Consider the following 21,555-nt stretch of genomic DNA (forward strand, 5'->3'; position numbering starts at 1 on the left):
GGGGTTTCTTGATTAAGCCTCTAGTTCACAGTGATCTTAGGATCCAGTTTCTAGAATCTTGTTCCTATCGTCTCATTCAGTTTTTCTTTTTCATGAAAGATATTACAGTTTTGCTGCTGAATAATTTTGTCAACTTTCTTCTTGTTAGTAGAATTTTGGATGTCTTTTAGTTTGTACTCTTTCTGTCCTTTTCAGCCCAAGTTGACAGTATTTCTGCTTTTTGGACCTTTCATGAATTTTACTAGCTTGCATTCAATTAGATGAAAGTCACTCCCACTGATTCTTTCAATATAATCCTTTATTTACCTTGGCCTTCTATTGAGATAACTCAGGAATAGTATTCTCAAGACTTCTAGAGCCCCATGGTTTGATTAATAGGTTCAAAGAGGTTTACCCTTTTTCTCTTATAAAGAGCCCTGTGTGTGATTCAACATTCTGACTTTAAACTTTTGATCTTACGAGGTTTCTGTAGAAGATTGTATGGTCACACTTCTGGCCTTTTCTCTAGAATATGGTACCTTGGCAATAAGTCTCTTATTATCTCTCTCTCTCTCTCTCTCTTTTTTTTTGGTTTTTGTTACCTGGAGAAGATTTTTCAAAATTATTGAATCTAGGTCTTCTTTGGTGTTTCAGCTTTTTCCCAAATTTTTCTCTCTGTTCTGCCATTTTAGTATTTCTTACTAGAAAGAAATTATTATATCCAGAAGGTTCAGAACTAAGATGCTGAGACTCAAACCCAGAATCACATTCATCAAATAGCTTAACTACAACTGAAATTTAGTATCTAACCTCACAGGATGTCTGTTGACAAATTGAATACATTGATTGGAAAAGAAAAAGATCCTGAAAATTGGAATGGGGACATATTAGGAGATCCTGGTGTACTGGGGACATTAAGCCCCAAATTCCAATGAATGGTTGTTAACAGAAACAGCTGTACTATTTCTGAATGAGGAGATTCATTCTACTTCTTCTGAATAAAATATAATGCCTCTCCTGAGGTTGTTGAATTTCAAGACATAGTTGATTCTCCTCAGGACCCATTTTTCCACTCCTCTTTGCATCTATACTTATAACTAAACATGAGTCCCAGTGGTTTCCTAAAGGTGAGGTACAACAGGTGACACATGAAGAAGTCTGCTATAATCCAAAACACTATGTGAGTTCTCCAGTTTATAGAGATGAAAATCTTTGGACTATGTATGGAAATAGATATTAAGTAGAAGAAACATAAGGTTGAGTTAGGCTGAATTTATTGACTTGGCCTCACTAAGCAAAGATTTTGGACTTAATGTTGCAAATTGGGTGATCAAAAAAGGAACTAAAAGCTAGTTTAGTTGAACGATTCAAACATGGACCAAAAACTGACCTACCCTAAATGAAGCTGAAATATCAGAAATGTCACAATATACATACTATAGTGGAAGAAATCCAGAGGTTTAGAGAGATTGGAATGTTAGAGAGGATTATTTAAGACCTGTTACGCATTCTGAGAGGGACTAGAGGACACATGTTTTATCAAGACTATGAGGAATACTTTTGTGAGGGAACTCCAGCATCCTTGAAAAGCTCTGTGATCACTCATCTGAAGGCCAGGAATTATGTTGGGCTCTGCTGCCACTGAATTGGCAAATCTGAATACAGTGCGGATAATTGGATTCCTGGGTGTCAGGGGCCAAGTGTCAGCACTTAGTCCCAAAGGCAAGGTGGTCATGGTTGTCGTAATGGATGGCAGGATCAAACCAGTAATCAAAATAGTTTGCCTTGCAGAGACCTATGGTGTTGTCTAGTTAATCAAGGTGTTCCTAGAATTCTTACAAGATCTGTATAAGCATAAAAATTCTAGGACAAGTGAACAAAAGTCCAACTTGAATCATGAAAGCAAAGAATCATGGCCTACTTAATTAGTTCCTAGACTTGAGCCAGTTTACAGAATTCCTATTAATAAAGGAGAAGCCTTTAATAAAGGTCTCCTTAGTGAAGGACCCACTACACTGCCAAAACTTTACACAATCTTTCTCCTATACTTCTGTAAATGGACTTATAGGCTATTACCAGGGTGACTATATAGTGGTAAAATAAAATAATGAAACTCTTCAAGGATTACTGAACACTGACTCTGATTTGACACTAATTCTAGGAGATTCATTATTTCACCATGATGTACCAATCAGATTAGGGATTTATGGAAGTTATCCAGTGAATTGAAGACATGATGCAAACCTATCTTGATTTTCTCTCTAGTTAGGCAGAAAATCTAGAAGAGTGAAAAGTTGTGGAAGGTTATTGAACTGTATTTCTCATTAAGAAGTGGAGGCTAATGAGTGATCTGCAGAAAGACTCTTCTGTTCTGATTCACTAAAATAGTCATACACCCTTGGAAAATGAGACCCCAGGTATGGACCTGAGTTTGGCCATCAGCTTAGTGTAAGAACAAACATCCAGGAAGACTACATGAATTTGGATCTCTTATTCTGTGAGTTGACATTTAACATATCTACTCCACCAAAAAGTGAATATAAAGCAGGGTAATTTCAAATTCTTATTAATTAAAATATGTAGTCCTCTTCATTTCTGGAAAACCAACTAAAGAGATTGCATTTGGCACAGAGATTAGAAAAACAGAAACCACTTACCTTAGGGATACATGAGGATACAGCATATGCTTTCGCTAATAATATTCTTTTCTCTAATCTTGAGTAGCATTACTAAAACTAGTTACATACCTATTTTTCTCACGGGTCGGATCATTGTTCTCACTCCTTCACTTCCTTCTCTTCTTCAGTGGTGTAGTTTTCTACTCAAGACATTTAATATAACTGAGAATTGCTGCAGCTTCCGGTGAGCATTTGAGAACAACCTGCTTTAGTGCTTTATGTTGAGCTTCTCAGTGATGGTTCTAGTGGCTTTCTCAAGTATTTGCTGATTTCTGAAGCTCTTCAGAGAAAGATGTTAAGAGGGATGTCTTCGAAATGGTAAAATTCTAGATTGTTGTTGTTGTTCAGTTACCCAGTTGTGTCCAACTCTTTGTGACCCCATGGACTGGAGAACACCAGGCATCTCTGTCCCTCACCATCTCCTGGTGTTTGCCCATGTTTTCAGACAAAAAAAAAAAAAAAAAAAATGAAGGCATGGATCTGCTACAAAGGAGAGCAATTGCTAAACACCCAGGTTCTCAGCTGAAAGACTGGAAGAATACATTCTAAGAGTAAGAGTAAAACGAAAGTAGATACAGTCTTTCAAAATCTACAAACAAAAATCTAGGTAGCTAATTAAGTTGAAATTATCTTGTCACTGTGTCTTTCTGGTTGAACTCTCTTGGAAGAGATTAAAAACCTCTGAAATTTTCCTGTAAAATCTGTTACATCTAATAAAAAATTATCAAAGGTCCCAAGAACAAAGATCTGAATATAAAAATACAGAAAATAAAAATAAATCCACAGATAGTTCAGGTTTGAGAGTATTAGACATGCAGTTTAGGTTTAAAACAACTGTGATTAGTAGACTCAGAAATATATGATCAGATAAATAATTTTATCATAAAAGTAGAATTATAAAAAGAAAAAAGAAATTCTAGAACTAGAAGAGCACTAATTAAAGACTACAATAAACATAGTTATAATTAAGATTAATTCTTTCAATTTGCTTCAGCAAAGTTACTGTAATAAAAAAAGAACTATAAAACTTCTCCAAAGAGGAGATTTGGAGAAAATACACCAGGGATTTTAGATTTGGATATTTTAGTCTTAAGGATTACTCAGGATTGATGAACAGGGCAAATTGCAGGAAAAATCAATGTTTACATTAAAATATGTAAATCTATACTGAGTTTCTATTAATTCAGGTTGTTTGTGGTCTAACCTTATACATGTATTTCTGAACAAACTGGTCTAAAAGGAATTTGACCTCAGATAGTCTGTGATATCATGGTTTGTGTTTGCTAGGTGACTACAGTCGTGCCCAACTCTTTGTGACACTATGAACTGTAGCCCACCTGGCTTCTCTGTCCATGGGATTCTCTAGGCAAGAATACTGGAGTGGGTTGCCCTGCCCTCCTTTAGGGGATCTTCCCAACTCGGGAATCGAACCCACATCTCCTTTGTCTCCTGCATTGCAGGCAGATTCTTTACCCCTGAGCCAACCAGGAAGGCCCTGATATCATGGTTTAGTTTGGTACAATTTTCAGGTTTCTTGAGAGTGATTTTAAGAATACAGTCCATATTGTAAGTTGTAATTTCTGATTTAATTCTCAATATAAGCTAAATCTAGATTGCTAGGAGAAATATCAATAACCACAGATATGCAGAAGACACCACCATTAAGGCAGAAAGTGAAGAGGAACTAAAGAGCCTCTTGACGAAAGTGAAAGAGGAGAGTGAAGAAGCTGGCTTAAAGCTCAACATTCAGAAAACTAAGATCATGGCATCTGGTCCCATCATGTCAAGGCAAATAGATGGGGAAACAATGGAAGCAGTGATGGCCTTTATTTTTGGGGGGCTCCAAAATCACTGCAGATGGTGACTGCAGCCATAAAATTAAAAGACGCTTGCTTCTTGGAAGAAAAGCTATGACCAACCTAGACAGCATATTAAAAAGCAGAAACATTATTTTGCTGACAAAAGTCCATATAGTCAAAACTATGGCTTCTCTGGTAGTCATGTATGGATGTGAGAGTTGGACCCTAAAGGAAGCTGAGTGCCAAAGAGTTGATGCTTTTGAACTGTGGTGATGTTGGGGAAGACTCTTGAGAGTACCTTGGACTGCAAAGAGATCCAACCAGTCAATCCTAAAGGAAATCAGCCCTGAATATTCATTGGAAGGACTGATGCTGAAGCTGAAACTCCAATACTTTGACCACCTGAGGTAAAGAACTGACTCATTGGAAAAGACCCTGATGCTGGGAAAGATTGAAGGCAGGTGGAGAAGGGGACATCAGAGGATGAGATGGCTGGATGGCATCATCGACTTGATGGACATGTGTTTGAGCAGGCTCTGGGAGTTGGTGATGGACAGGGAAGCAGATGTGCTGCAGTCCACGGTCGCAGAGTCAGACATGTCTGAGAGACTGAACTGAACTGAAATGAAAATAAATTCTTTAGAATTTCTAAAGGAAAACAAGAAAAATAATTATAATGAATAATAATGGTAAACGTTTTCGTGAATTCTAGATTTATGGCTTGGCTGCAAGGAAGAATGATCATTAAATTAATTAAAATAGCAAATCCATGATGAGGTCAAGGTTATGATTAGATAATCGTTTGTTTTCAAAATGTTAGTTTTGGTATTATTAAAGCATATCCAGTGGTAGTGGCATATCCAGGTAAACTTGAGTAAGAAGCTGATCCTTCTTATATGGTTCCTGGTATTAGGATGGTATAAAAAATCAAATTCATTTAAATGTGTAAGGCTTATTTTATCCACCTGTTCTCTGTTCTTAGGTTTTCAACAAACTATTTTTTGTACATTATACAGTTTCTGTCAGTATTTTAATGCAAAGTTGAATCATTGTACTATAAATCTATCCCCAGCTTGCCTTATATCTGTTGCTTTATTAATAAAACATGCAATAGTAAAGTTTGTGTAAACACTGTGGCAAAAATGAACTGATCTAGATATGACAGATTCTTCTAATTTTCTTAGATGTTTTAAATAATTCCTAAAATTTGTTTACTTGATTATAGAGCATCCTATGTGGTTTTGATAATGAAGTAAATCTGTAAGACTTGGGATGACTTGCTGAGTTATTAAATTAGCCTCTAAATTAAATTTTAAGTGTATCTTAGCTTAACTTTGGCACCATATAAGTGTATTCAGCTCAGAAGTATTTTCAAGTACAACTTAAATGGTATGATATTTCTTTGAGAATAACGAAAAAATTATGTATATGATTCCACTTCTTTTTTTTTAGAACTTGGGAATTGGGATCTACTTTAGTTTAAGTGACTTGTTATCTATGTGAAATAAGAGGCAGTATCTCTAAAAATTTTGTGGCTAATAATCATACAGGTTAGAACTCTCTTTACAATTCATGATTAACCCAACTTAGCTAAGGGTATGGACAATTTATTTTCATGATTGTATCATCCATGCCCTGCAATCTCCTTTTCTGTTTTCAGTGTTATTATTTTTTCCCCTCTCTTGGGTTTCTGTGTATTTTCCTCTATTTCTCATTTTGTTTTTCATTTACCCCATTTCAGTCATAGTCAACTACAATTTATTCATTGTCCAGTGCCTGGAACCATGTGCAAGGGTCATGTTTGAAATATGTAAGATAAAGTCTTTACTTTTTACAAACGTATGAACTAGTGGTACATAAAGATCATGAACTTCTCAGCTTGCTCCACATGCTCACAAAGCAGAGTGCAAACAAGTGCAGATATACAAGGTGAAAACCACACTCATGAAGTCTAGAGGCAACAAGAAAGAGAGTGTGATAGTTAGAAACATCTGATTTAAAAACAAACAAGCAAACAAAAAATCTTGGAGAAATTTGGAAGGGAATTAACTAGCTGGCTCTTAAAGAAAGAGAGAATAATATCAAATGGGCAAAAATCACATGCACAGTGGTGTCTAGCACTGTCTCACAAATACCATCTGTTTGTTGAATTAGTCTCAGGTGGAGATGAGCAAGTGATGTGTAGGCAAAATCAGTCAAGTGAATCTTGCTGGAGCAGGGAGGCTACAGTGGGAAAACAAAATTTAAAAGGTAAAGTCAGAGAATTTGGAGACAATTCCAAAATTTTGGAAAGATTTGTATGGATATTGTGTTATTAAACAACTACATTTGGAACGTGATAAAATACTATTTAAAGTAGATGCTTTGGAAGAAGTGATTCTTGTGGTAATCTACATCTAAAATACTGTAATTTTGATGAGAAAGTACTATGAAACCAAATAGCAACAATTTTTTACTTGCATTAATAAGGTATTTGCATAAGTAGTAGGCTAGCTAACAGGAGCAAAAGAAATTGAATTAAAAATAATTCCAATTAAATGCTATCTTTGTCAAGAATGGGTACAAAGTTATGTTTAAACCAAGTGGGACAAATAATAATCACATGAGTGCAGCCCTATTATATGGTGTTACTTTTAAAAATGTGAGATTAATGTTGTTGCCTGACATTTCTGTAATGTATTCAAGCATTATAATCACACAAGTACCACATGAAATGTAATAATTAAGAAAATTCCAGCCCATACCTCTTGGGTTCATATCCTTTTCAAACACTAGCCTTTTGGAAATCATAAACATTACTTAATCTCCCTGTACCTCGGTTCCTTTACATGTTAAAGGGAGCTAATAGTAGATATATGTTACTATTTTTATGAAAATTAAATGCATTAACATTTGGAACTTGGAAATATTTGTCATTTAGTAAGCCACCACTAAATGTTAGCTATTTTGCTATTGATACTGTTGCTATTAGATAAGATTAAAATAATATCAAAAATATAAAGCACAAAATTTACTCTTTACTAATATAGAATCACCCTATTCTCCTTTCCCGAGTGGAGAAGTTTTTTTCCTTTCCTTTCTATACTTTTATTATGAATTTACCTAAAATTATGTGTTTATGCATGTTTATTTAGCCTTTTAATGTAAATTGAGATCATATTCCATGTTTAGCTCTGTCTTCTCATCTCATAGTATGCCTGGATATTCTGTGTTAGCAATAAAGCTTAAAATATCTTAATATAGCTACACAGTAGTTCATAATATTCATGTGCAATGATTTATTTAATCAGTTTCCTTTAGCTAGTATTTAGGATATTTTCTTTTATTTTTTCCTATTATGAACAGTGGTAAAGGGTATTTTTTGCAAACAACTTAATATACATATGATAGTAAAAACTTTTAAACAATCAAAACAGAAACCAAATAATCAGCATAGTTACTAGATGAAAGTGTTATAGTAAGAATCAAGCAAACAAAAACTAGCATATTACAAAATACATAAATATAAACTATGATAAGTAGTTCTGTAAACTATATTCTAAGAAGTAATATTAGCTGTTTTAAAAGGGTAGCCTTTAAAATTTTTAAAGATATCATCAAATCTGTCCTTCTAAAGGCATTTTACTAACCAAAAAATTCCTAACTAAATAAATATAAGTTTGCTGCACTAGTGGTAAGGAACTTGCTTTCCAGTGCAGGAGACATAAGAGATATGGGTTCGATCACTGGGTCAGGAACATCTCCTCAAGGAGGGCATGGCAACCCACTACTCTTGCCTGGAGAATCCCATGCACAGAGGAGCCTAGAGGGCCACAGTCTATAGGGTTGCAAAAAGTCAGACATGACTAAAACGACTTAGCATTTATGCAATGTTGTATAGACAATGAAACTATAATGATAACAGAGTAATAAGAAGTCACGAGTATTAAAAGAGTGACTGACATTTTTTAAAATTTACCAAATAACAATGTTGTACAATCCATTAATGACATTCCTTATTGAGTTAACGGTGGCAAAATTAAAGGAAATTTTTACCGCCTATAAAATGTCTAATATAAGGATGTATTTCATATAGCCCTTGATTGTCTATTAATCACAAGTCAAGACTTTTAGTTTTATATTAGAGTGTGAGTGTGCTCAGTCATTCAGTCATGTCTGAGTCTTTGTGGCCCCATGTACTGTAGCCTGTCAGGCTCCCCTGTCCATGGAATTTTTCAGGCAAGATTACTGGAGAAAGTTGCCATTTCCTACTCCAGGGAATCTTCTCCTTCCAGGAATTGAACCTGCATCTCTTATGTCTCCTGCATTGGCGGGCGTGTTCTTCATCACAAGTGCCACCTGGCAAGCCCTTTTGTATTAGAATCAATGATCAAATAATTGCTTGGAGAAGTAAATGGCAACCCACTCCAGTCTTCTTGCCTAGAGAATCCCATGGATGGAGGAGCCTGGTAGGCTACAGTCCACGGGGTCACAAAGAGTCAGACACAACTGAGCGACTTCACTTTCACTTTCAAATAATTGCTAGAGTATGTAGTCAACAAAGAGTGGCCAGAAAGGCTTTAACTCTTTGTATGTCAGAGCTAAACCTTAAACCAACAGGGTAGTAAGTTTTTCAGAGGAATTTTGTATCTCTGTGTATATTCGTCAAACAAATTCAGCAGCCACAGTGGCCAGAGCTAAATAATGGTTTTTCAGTTTGACTGTGATTTGAATCAACATTTGACAAATATTGACTAAACTTACTTTATGTCCCTGGTACCATTTTAGATCCTGTGGATTAAAAGGTGAGTAAAATACAATGGTTTCCCTCAAGGATTTTAAAATCTGGAAAAATAGCTAGACGTATAGACACATTAAATAGACTTCAATGCAAAATGTTGGTAGGCTTACCTGTAAGAAGCACTTAACCAAGTATTAGGTGGAAAGTGAGCAGGTTTTAAGTAATGTTTTCTGGAAGAAGTAATTGCTTTTCAGAGTTTTAAAGAGAGAGGAGGACTAGGCCAGTAGAAGCATCAAGGAAGAGACTGGTGTAGATACTAGTGGAGGAGGTGTGACATGGAAGCGGTCTGTTTCCACCAGTTGTCTTGTGGGGGAAAGCAACTACTGGCCAGGAACGTCAGAGAGAAATAATCTTCCACCAAAGTTTTCTTCTTTGCAGAAGCTTGGGTTACAATAACTAACATAAAAATTGGTCATTTGAAGGGAAGTTTTCTGAAAAAAAAATAGCCTAAAGTCAGTGACATTGGCTAGGTAGTTGGGAGACAGGCAGTCGGAAATGGATGGTCCTGCCTGGGATGATGTAGACCTGTTGGTTTCTTTAGTTTGGAAGGCAGAACTGGTACCTATTAAGACTGTCTCTGGTGGTGATCGGAAGCCCAGTGCATTAGTGTGCACTGCTTGGTTTTTACTGCTGAAAACAATATGAAACAGATCAACTCAGATGGCAATTATTCACTTTGCTAGAAAAAACTGAAATGAAATAGAGTGAAGAATTTTAAGACCTCAGGTTTTACAACCGTAAGGGTCTCTTTGTATATAATAGCAATGCTGAAATAGTTTTAAGATGTAAGATTCACAAAAATGTATCAATTTAAAAAACGGATCCAGCTTTGAGACAAAAATGTTAAGGTGTAATCTTTCTATGAAACCCCACTGTTTAATATGCCTATAGTTTGAGAAAGAGAGGATCATGCAAAAAAGATAGTCAAAAAGTTAGTAAATAAGTAAGTAAAAGAGGTAGACATTAGTACTATGTCTGGGAAGGAATTATAGGTGTCACTGACACATGAAAAAGACATTTCCTTCTGCTATTCTTTTATTATCTTTGAACATGGTATTTTTAAGATTTATGCAGATTATAAAAACATCTTTTATATTATATGCTTATAAAATAGCAGTGCAAATTCTCAGCACCATATTTAAGATTTATATGTCATGGTATACACATTGTAAAATAATACCCATTTTATTCAGAGTCAACCCCAAATCATCTATTGGCTTTTAGAGGCTCTTAATTGGAAAATTCTGGCATCTTCTCTTTGAATGTTGATATAATTTCTAAGAATTAGAGTTTCTGGAGAGTATAATATTGTTACCATATAGGAATGGGAATGCCAAGTTCAGCAATCTGACCGCTTGTAAGCTGGTAAGCTGACTCTCTTTACTGTATTCTGCTGCTGCTGCTAAGTCGCTTCAGTCGTGTCCGACTCTGTGCGACCCCATAGATGGCAGCCCAGCAGGCTTCTCCATCCCTGGGATTCTCCAGGCAAAAATACTGGAGTGGGTTGCCATTTCCTTCTCCATTACTTTACTCTATCATACACTTAGAAGAAGGTGACTGAAAATTAGTTTTATATACCAAAATTGATTGGAGAAATACATTCATAAAATCTATCTAACACTAATTCACTGAAAAACACATGTGTAATTTTGAAATCCTCCCAAATAAACACAGTATACAATTTGGAGTCATTTTGAAATATACAATTCACTTCTGATTTATAAGAAAATTGTGTATTTTCTTATACATAATTGGAGAAGAACAGTACCATCTTCCAAATGGTCATTACTTGTTACAAAACTCAGATCTATGGTTAAAATCAATACCAAACAGAAACTGTCACTATAGAAAGGTCTCAGTAATATAATCAGCAAAGAATGATGAAAACATAATCACAAAATATATAGCCAGAGGGAAATGATGTGACAAAGCTGACAAGCAAGTGGAATCCAACATAACTCTTCTCCATGAGTGGCTTACTTCCAGACAGATAACAACCAAGGAACAGCAATGTTACCACCTCCCTTGAGCAACATCATTGTCTTCTGAGTAAAAAGAATGACAGAATTGAATATATTCATAGATACGTGAGGCTGTAGGGTCTGCTATGTGTTTTGAAAGGACACAAAGGTGTAAATGACAGCACAAGAGCACTATATATTTGAAGTGTGGGGCAAAGGTAGACAAGATTGAGAATACATTTGCCTGGCTACTTCCAAGGATAAAAATGAGTAAAATCAAATGAGACAAACAGCATGACAATATCTTGGAGAACAAGTTATTTAAAGCTCTCCTTTTTCTAGTGCTTATGCATAAGCTTCTGTGATCATGAATGAGTATTCTCTAAAATTTATAGGCCATATTAGATGTTTAGAGAATGATTTGCTCCTAAAAATATAAGGAAGATTTTGTAAATGCACTAACCATGAATTAGGAGACCAGTTTCCATAAGTTCCATAAGTATACTATTTTCTACAATAAATTTATTATTTCCATGTGCTGATGCAAAAATGAAGGTACAAAATAGAGGTAGAGAGAATGAAAAAATAAATTTCAAAAAGTAGAAAATCAAAAAGATTCTTCAAATTTTACACTTCTTTAGAAATAAAGTTCAAGAAGAATGCTTGCTTTGTTAAAGCTTTGAAGTGTGTGTTAGCTGCTAAATTGTGTTTGACTATTTGCAACCCATGGACTGTAGTCTCCTCTGTCCTACAGGCTCCTCCTCCTCAGGCTCCTCTGTCCATGGGATTATCCAGGCAAGAATACTGGAGCGGGGAGCCATTCCCTTCTCCACAGTTTCTTCTCAACTCAGGGATTGAACCCTGGTCTCCTGCATTGCAGGCAGATTCTTTACCGTCTGAGCCATGAGGGAAGCTTACAAATTAGATTTAATTGCAACAACTTACTGATGAATTTTAATATTTCCTTTGAAAATACTTTTTTTCTTAAATAAAACCTTTGGCAACAACAGCATGTGTGTGTGTGTGTGTGTGTGTGTGTGTGTGTGTGTAATTGTGATCATGGCACCCTGAACATAACTTATTGTTAAATCTATTAACATACTCAAAAGTTAACTCAACAGTTGATTCATTACTTCATATGTAGGCCTGAAGTAACCTCAAGAGTCTTCTTGTGAGTATCTATTGTTACACTAATAAAAAGCAGAGTGATTAGAAGTCTCAGTTTTGGTGTTAAGTATCTCTAGGTTCAAATTCAGGCTGATCCTAAACATATTTTGTTTTACTAGACAAGCTAGCTAATCATTTTGAATTAATGTATCCTCATCTTGAAATCTCTGTAACCATACTTACTTAGCAAGTATGTTGTGAGGATTAAATAAAATAATTTAGAGTAAAATCCTTACCATGTTTCCTGTCATACAATTCACACTTCAAAAAATATGTTTTGAATATCCATATAAAAGATGAAGATTCTTCTGCTGTGGTTGGTAAGATTTTGCCTGTCAGATCTGCCTGTCTGCCACTGATTGCCTCTTATTATGCATGTAAATATATCTTCCACCTCGAAAGAGACTTTGTAAATAACATTAAGGTTACTGCTGTCCTTCTGACCAATAAAACTGTGAAATAATATATTTATGGGTTTTTTAAACCACTAAATGTGCGGTCATTTGTTACAACAGTTATGCTGCTGCTGCTGCTGCTGCTAAGTCGCTACAGTCGTGTCCGACTCTGTGCGACCCCATAGACGGCAGCTCACCAGTCTCCGCCGTCCCTAGGATTCTCCAGGCAAGAATACTGGAGTGGTTTGCCATTTCCTTTTCCAACGCATGAAAGGGAAAAGTGAAAGTGAAGTCGCTCAGTCGTGTCCGACTCTTAGCGACCCCATGGACTGTAGCCTACATGGGATTTTCCAGGCAAGAGTACTGGAGTGGGATGCCATTGCCTTCTCCGTACAACAGTTATAGCATACTAAAATATCCACACTGATATGCATACCCTATGTAGGTACAGATACATAATCCCATAAATATGTTTTTAGTTAATTCAAGTACATAATAAATGGTATCCTAGAGGACTGGAAAAGCTAATTCCTCTTCAGCTATTTCTCTCAGGGAGTATATTGCATATTAGAATGTGATTTAATTTAAATATTTGTGGCTACCTGCAGGATCATTGTTCCTTAGGGGTAACTGACTTCTCATCTTCTGATGCTCATTTAGCTCCAGAGATGGTGACTTTACATTATTCATGTTTGCCTGTATTTATCTACCATATGAGAATTTCAATAGCTCTGGCGCTGTGTGTGTGTGTGTGTGTGTGTGTGTGTGTGTGTACCTGTCTGTATTTTAGTACTCTTCTCTGATTAACTGTAGAGATTATTTTGGAAACATTTCATTTATAAAATGAAACCATTTTATAAACCTTGCCACTTATGGTGACTACCAACTAAATTTGTGAAGTAGGAGCCCAAACTGAATTTTAAATGTATTTGTAGTAACATTGAGAATGTTCACCGATATCACGTTACACATAGAGAAGGAGTGAAGTAACAGTCAGAAAGAGAAAATGATGCTTTTCAAATAAGATGTCATGGCTGAATTACCAAAAAATTTAGAGAGCAGTTACAGCACATGGGGGAGATTTAAGAGAAGATACATATAGAAACTTTCAGGAATATTGCTAATAAATATGTTGAAATACATTTTATTCTAAAACTAGTTACTATTAACCAAAGAATACATTTCAAAAATTTATTATAATTTTTGTTTTCTTAGTTAGACAATTTATTTGGCAAATTAATGGATTTTTTAAAATAATCAATTATGTGATTCAGTAAATACTTTGAATGAACTATATCATTTAATTCCACAATATTTTTGTGAGCTGTCTTTTTCTATTCATTAGATAAGATGAGCAATACAAATGTTAAAAATTCAAAGTGAAATAGATTCAACCCTGGCGCTATGAAGTCAGAGCTCACAAGATTAACATTTGCTGAAAAATAAAGTATTATGTAAGAATTTTGTAATAAAGGGGACTTTTAGTAGAGCTATGATGCTTTTAACATAATTCTTTATAGAATTTAATAAAGTTAAAAATATGCCATGTCTTAATATTAACATGATAGAAATATATAAGATCTAGTAGTTTATAAGCATTCACAAACTATATAAACAATATCATTTGAAAAAGTATTAAAACTATAAAAATTCTAAATTAATGATATATGAACTATGACGGAGTATAAAAATGTATATTCAATATATTTAAATTTTAGAATCAAGTAAATATATACAAATCTACCTTTGGGAAAAAATAATTTAAAAGAAAAAACTATACCAAGTGTTTACTAAATGTTTATACTAGACCATGGGGTAATTATTTTTTTCATTATATATTTCATGTTTTCCAATATTTTACATTGAATACAGAAATTCTTAAGATGAAAAAATTCCTGCTTATAAATAAAGAAATACAAAACTATCAGTAATGTCAAACTCTATTGAACGATTCAATATCATTCAATATTGCTATATGTCTGATGCCTTACTAATATTATACACAACTCATCAAATTTCTGCAATTTATTTGCAGTTCAATCAAACAACACAGGGCTGAGGGAAGGGACACATACAGGCATAAGGATGAGGGGTGGGTATGGAGAGAAAAATCTTAAATAAAGACAATGCTGTAACAATTAAAATCACATAAAAATAATAAAATCACATATAACAAGTTATATCACTATTTAGGAAAACAATTTAAATCTTCATTTAAAATAACTTTCTTACTCAAATAACTCAAGATTATTCTGATAATCAAGATTTCCAGCAAAGTTCAAAATTTTTGTTTCCTAGAAAGATTCTCTGATTTCAAATTGTGTCAATTTGCAATAAAAACCTTAGGTTTCTATATTCCTTTATTTCAACACTTTCCATTTTTGTATACAGCCAGATATAGGTGTCTCTTTTCTTCTTCCTCCTCCTGCTTCACCCACTTACCCTCCCCTCACCCCCCTTCTTCCTTATTTTGAATATGTGTGTTTGGAATAAGTTAGATTTAAGAAGAATAGAGGGAGAATTTTGAATATAAACATTTTAGAAATGTAAAATCAGTAGCATCTTAGAAAAAAAATCTAAGATCTATCACTGTAGATGATGTCATATACATACTTCATTGGTGTGTGGAGATTCTGAGATCAGATTCCAAGTATGCTGAATTGGGCATCACTTCAAGTATTTTTTTTTTTTTTCTTAAATGGTTGAGAATAACTATAGACCTAGGGGTATATCTCCTGCCCTGAAAGTGAAAGTCACTGTGTCATGTCTGACTCTTTGTGACTCCACGGATAGTCCATGGAATTCTCCAGGCCAGAATACTTGAGTGGGTATTTCCTTTTCCCTTCTCCAGGGGTCTTCCCAAACCCCAGGAAGGGAAACCAGATCTCCCTCATCACAGGCAGATTCTTTACCAGCTGAGCCACAAGGGAAACCCATCTCTTGCCCTGTGTATCTGTGTGTGTTGTGTGTGTGTGTGTGTGTGTGAAAGTTGCTCAGTTGTGTCTGACTCTTTGTGACCCCATGGTGTATACAGTCCATGGAGTTCTGCAGGCCAGAATACTGGAGTGGGTAACCTTTCTCTTCTCCAGGGGATCTTCCCAACCCAGGTACTGAACCCAGGTCTTCCATATTGCAGGCAGATTCTTTACCAGCCGAGCCACAAGAAATTATGAAAGCTTCCTGATGGGAGAGACTGACTGAGGGGGAAACTGGGTCTTCTTCTGATGGGTGGGGCCATGTTCAGTAGAACTTTAATCCAATTTTCTGTTGCTGGGTGGAGTTGTGTTCCCTCCTTGCTATTTACCTGGGGCCAAACTATGGTGGAGGTAATGAAGATAATTGTAGGGAGCCGAGTTAGGCATTACTGACAAAATGGAGGCATAGCCCCAATCCCCTCTCCTCATCCCGCAGGCACGGTCCTAGGATGAAGGAGTTAGGTCTTGTGATTCTGACTTGTCCTTTCCTTCCTCAGGTTGAGTTGGCTGGAAAGAATGTTATAATCCATAAAATTGTTGAGTTGCCTGGAAAGAATGTTATAATCCATAAAATTAACTATTGACATTTATTCAAGGATCTTTACAAAGAATGCTCCAGGATGAGCACATAGGCTGCAGCCTGAGGCCATGGGAAACATTGTTATCTGAAACTTGCTTGTAAGGGAAATGTTTATGGCAAAACAAGTTTGCTGAGTTTAAGGGTTAGGAATAATTAAGAATAGTTAGAAGCTGAAAGTTTAAGATATGTTGTAGTGTTGGCATATTTTACTATAGCTTATAGAAACTAGGAATTTTAGAAATACTAATAGCTAAAAGCCTTTTTAGGAGATGATGAGCTTGAGTTACTAGGGGATAGCAGGATTTAGAGAGATAAGAAATAACCTGAGGAATGTGGTCTACAGCCCAGAGACAAACTTGAGTTACAGTGTTATCACAAGGACACTTAAGAGGGAACTCTGAAGGACAACAATGATTTATGGAGACAGTAAATATGGGTGAGGGGAAACTGAAGATGTCATACCTCTGACCTAATGCTTTCGTAAAAGTATAAAAGAAAACCTGATGCTTAAAATAAACATGCAGCCCAGTGCTTTGAGTGAGAGGCTGCATCATTCTCTCCGCCGACCCCGTTCATCCCTTCAGAGTGTTTCCCTAGCTGCTGGAGCTGGACTCCGGCAGATAATGGTGACCTCCTTCAAAAGATCCCATGCATGTACTGCTACACTTAGTGCCCCCAATCTTGCAGCAGGCCACCACCAACCCATGCCTCTGCTGGAGACTCCTGGACACTCACAGGCAAGTCTGGGTCAGACTCTTGTGAGATCACTGTTCCTTTCTCCTGGGTCGTGGTACATAATGTTCTGTTTGTGCCCTCCAAGATTCAATTTTCCAGTCCTGTGTAAGTTCTGGCAACTCTATGGTGGGGTTAGTGGCGACCTCGTCCAAGAGGGCTTATGCCATAACCAAGTCTGCCTCACTCAGAGCCTCTGCCCCTGTGGCAGTCCCCTGCTGATGCGCAGCCCCACGGGAGATGCACAAACACAGCTTTGTCTCAGTCTCTGTGGGTTCCCTGGGTCCTGGTGCGCACAAGGTTTGTTTGAACACTCTTAGTGCCTCTGGTGGGAATAGAGTTTGATTCTAAACACAAATTCACCCCTCCTACAATCTCACTAGAGTTTCTCTGACCTTGGATGTGGGGTATCTCATCTCCGCCACTCGCTGCTCCAGCACCATGCAGCCGCCACTGGCCGCTCACTGCTCCAGCCTCTTATCCTCTTATTCTTCTCCATCAGAGGGCAGACAGACTGAAAACCACAATCACAGAAAACTAACCAATCTAATCACATGGATCACAGTCTTGTCTATCTCAGTGAAACTATAAACCATGCCGTGTGGCGCCACCGAAGATGGACGAGTCATGGTGGAGAGTCCTGATGAAGTGTGCTCCACTGGAGAAGGGAATGGTGAACCATTTCTGTATTCTTGCCTTGAAAAGCCCATGAACAGTATGAAAAGGTAAAAAGATAGGACACTGAAAGATGAACTACCCAGGTCAGTAGGTGCCCAATATGCTACTGGAGATCAGGGGAGAAATAACTCCAGAAAGAATGAAGAGATGCAGCCAAAGCAAAAACAACACCTAGTTGTGGATGTGACTGGTGATGAAAGTAAAGTCCAATGCAGTCAAGAGCAATATCCCATAGGAATCTGGAATGTTAGGTCCATGAATCAAGGCAGATCGGAAGTGGTCAAACAGAAGAGTGAACATCAACATTTTAGGAATCAGCAAACTAAAATAGAATGGAATGGGTGAATTTAATTCAGATGACCATTATATATACTACCGTGGGCAAGAATCCCTGAGAAGAAATAGAGTAGCCATTATAGTCAGCTAAAGTGTACTAAACACAGTACTTGGATGCAAACTCAAAAACGACAGAATGACCACTGCCTCTGTTCGTTTCCAAGGCAAGCCATTCAATATCACAGTAATCCAAGTCTATGCACTGACCAATAATGCTGAAGAAGCTGAAGTTGAATGATTCTATGAAGACCTACAAGACCTTTGAGAACTAACACCCAAAAAAGATGTCTTTTTCATTATAGGAGACTGGAATGCAAAAGTAGAAAGTCAAGAAACACCTGGAGTAACAAGCAAATTTGGCCTTGGAGTACAGAATGAAGCAGGGCAAAGGCTAATAGAGATTTGCCAAGAGAACGCACTGGTCATAGAAAACACCCTCTTCCAAAAACACAAGGGAAGACTCTACACATAGACATCACCAGATGGTGAATACCAAAATCAGATTGATTAAATTATTTGCAACCAAAGATGGAGATGCTCTATACAGTCAGCAAAAACAAGACTGGGAGCTGACTGTGGCTCAGATCATAAACTCATTGTTGCCAAATTCAGACTTAAATTGAAGAAAGTAGGGAAAACAATAGACCATGCAGGTATTACCTTCATCAAATCCCCTACAATTATACAGGGGAAGTGAAAAATAGATTTAAGGGACTAGATCTGACAGACAGAGTGCCTGATGAATTATGGTCAGAGGTTCATGACATTGTACAGGAGACAGGGATCAAGACCATCCCCAAGAAACACAAATGCAAAAAAGCAAAATGGCTTTCTGAGGAGGCCTTACAAATAGCTGTGAAAAGAAATGAAGTGAAAAGGAAAGATATAAGCATCTGAATGCAGAGTTCCAAAGAATAGCAAGGAGAGATAAGAAAGTCTTTCTCAGTGATCAATGTAAAGAAATAGAGGAAAAAAATAGAATGAGAAAGACTAGAGATCTCTTCAAGAATATTAGAGATACCAAGGGAATATTTCATGCAAAGGTGGGCTCAATAAAGGACAGAAATAGTATGGGCCTGACAGAGGCAGAAGATATTAAGAGGTGGCAAGAATACACAGAAGAACTGTACAAAAATGATCTTCACAACCCAGATAATCACGATGGTGTGATTATTCACCTAGAGCCAGACATCCTGGAATGCGAAGTCAAATGGGCCTTAGGAAGCATCACTATGAGCAAAGCTAGTGGAAGTGATGGAATTCCAGTTGAGCTATTTCAAATCCTGAAAGATGATGCTGTGAAAGTGCTGCACTCAATATGCCAGCAAATTTGGAAAACTCAGCAGTGGTCACAGGACTGGAAAAGCTCAGTTTTCACTTGAATCCCTAAGAAAGGCAATGCCAAAGAATGCTCAAACTACTGCACAGTTGCACTCATCTCACATGCTAAGTAATGCTCAAAATTCTGCAAGCCGGGCTTCAACAATATGTGAACCATGAACTTCCAGATGTTCAAGCTGGTTTTAGAAAAGACAGGGGAACCAGAGATCAAACTTCCAACATTAGCTGGATCATCGAAAAAGCAAGAGAGTTCCAGGAAAACATCTTCCAGCTTTATCAGCTATGCCAAAGCCTTTGACTGTGTGGATCACATTAAACTGTGGAAAATTCTGAAAGAGATAGGAATAGTAGACCACCTGACCTGCCTCTTGAGAAACCTGTATGCAGGTCAGGAAGCAACAGTTAGAACTGGACATGGAACAACAGACTGGTTCCACATAGGAGAAGGAGTACGTCAAGGCTTTACATTATCATCCTGCTTATTTAACTTATATGCAGCATACATCATGAGAAATTCTGGGCTGGATGAAGCACAAGCTGGAATCAAGATTGCTGGGAGAAATATCAGTAACCTCAGATATGCAGATGACATCACTCTTATGACAGAAAGTGAAGAAGAACTAAAGAGCCTCTTGATGAAAGTGAAAGAGGAGAGTGAAAAAGTTGGCTTAAAGCTCAACATTCTGAATACTAAGATCATGGCATCTGGTCCAATCACTTCATGGGAAATAGATGGGAAAACAGTGGAAACAGTGGCTGACTTTACTTTTTTGGGCTCCAAAATCACGGCAGATCGTGATTGCAGTCATGAATTTAAAAGACGCTTACTCCTTGGAAGGAAAGTTATGACCAACCCAGACAGCATATTAAAAAGCAGAGACATTATTTTGTCAACAAAGGTCTGTCTAGTCAAGACTATTTTTTTCCAGTAGTAATGTATGGATGTGAGAGATGGACTATAAAGAAAGCTGAGCACTGAAGAATTGATGCTTTTGAACTTTGGTGTTGGAGAAGACTCTTGAGAGTCCCTTGGACAGCAAGGAGATCCAACCAGTCCATCCTAAAGATCAGTCCTGGGTGTTCATTGGAAGGACTGATGTTGAAGCTGAAACTCCAATACTTTGGCCACCTGATGCGAAGAGCTGACTCATGTGAAAAGACCCTCACACCTGGAAAGTTCAATGTCAGGAGAAGGGGACGACAGAGGATGAGTTGGTTGGATGGCATCACCAACTCAATGGACATGAGTTTGGGTCAACTTTGGGAGTTCGTGATGGACAATAAAGCCTGGCATGCTGCAATCCATGGGGTCGCTAAGAGTCTGACATGACTGAGGAACTGAACTGAACTGAACTGAGTCACAAGGGAAGCCCATCTCCTGCCCTGGCTCCTCTCAATTGCCTTTGCCTTTCAGTTATCTAAATATACATCAACCACTTGGATGTTGCATGCTGGCTCCATCTTCAACTCTTGGTAGAGCAGAGCTGAGTTTATTGCTTACTGTGATGAAGTATTGCTTACTTTGACAGAGGCTTAGTAGCATCCTAGAATAGAAAGGGCAGAGTCTGCATACTTATGATATTTGATGGTTTAACTTAATAAATTGTCTTTCAATCCAAAGGCTTGATTGACTTTGGATAAGGATCATGATATAATAGTTTAGGAATAGGTGAATATAGGAAGTTTTGGGGCAAGGATTGTGGAGAATCTTGATGTATAAACAGAGATATGATTCTCTCTCTTGAAAAGTTAAGCAGTCTTAAATGGCTTATCAGGAGTTCTTTAAGTTAACAAGTAAGATATTTTCAACTGTCATTATCCTGGTAAAGAGTTTCCTAAAATAAACATGTCACATATATGAAGACAGTGGACTTGTACAGTTCAGTTCAACTCAGTCACTCAGTTGTTAGACTCTTTGTGACCCCATGGACTGCAGCACACCAGGCCTCCTTGTCCATCACTAACTCCTGAAGCTTGCTCAAACTCATGTCCATCAAGTTGATGATGCCGTCCAACCATCTCATCCTCTGTCGTCCCCTTCTCCTTCTACCTTCAATCTTTCCCATGATCAGGGTCTTTTCAAATGAGTCAGTTCTTCACATCAGGTGGCCAAAGTATTGGAGCTTCAGCTTCAACATCAGTCCTTCCAATGAA

The 21,555-nt window shown here is 37.0% G+C and overlaps 1 protein-coding gene and 1 long non-coding RNA gene across 2 annotated transcripts in view; both read right to left on the reverse strand.

Moving 5' to 3' along the window:
• The window catches only part of LOC145521278 (uncharacterized), a 90,820-nt gene that overhangs the window by 49,419 nt on the left and 19,846 nt on the right, over window positions 1–21,555 (reverse strand). The window contains exon 2 of the long non-coding RNA XR_014065303.1: window positions 2,727–3,079. This is a non-coding gene — a long non-coding RNA (uncharacterized LOC145521278). The remainder of the gene's footprint in view (window positions 1–2,726; window positions 3,080–21,555) is intronic.
• LOC145521210 (HUWE1-associated protein modifying stress responses 1-like) overlaps window positions 4,731–21,555 on the reverse strand; it is a 34,239-nt gene continuing 17,414 nt past the window's right edge. The window contains exon 2 of the mRNA XM_081529524.1: window positions 4,731–6,679. Coding sequence (XP_081385650.1) covers window positions 6,648–6,679 — 32 coding nt within the window. The 3' untranslated portion in view covers window positions 4,731–6,647. The remainder of the gene's footprint in view (window positions 6,680–21,555) is intronic.

Source organism: Giraffa tippelskirchi, chromosome 1 (genome assembly GCF_054371585.1).
Source record: "Giraffa tippelskirchi isolate mGirTip1 chromosome 1, T2T-mGirTip1v1.2.pri, whole genome shotgun sequence".
Taxonomy (NCBI): Eukaryota; Metazoa; Chordata; class Mammalia; order Artiodactyla; family Giraffidae; genus Giraffa; species Giraffa tippelskirchi.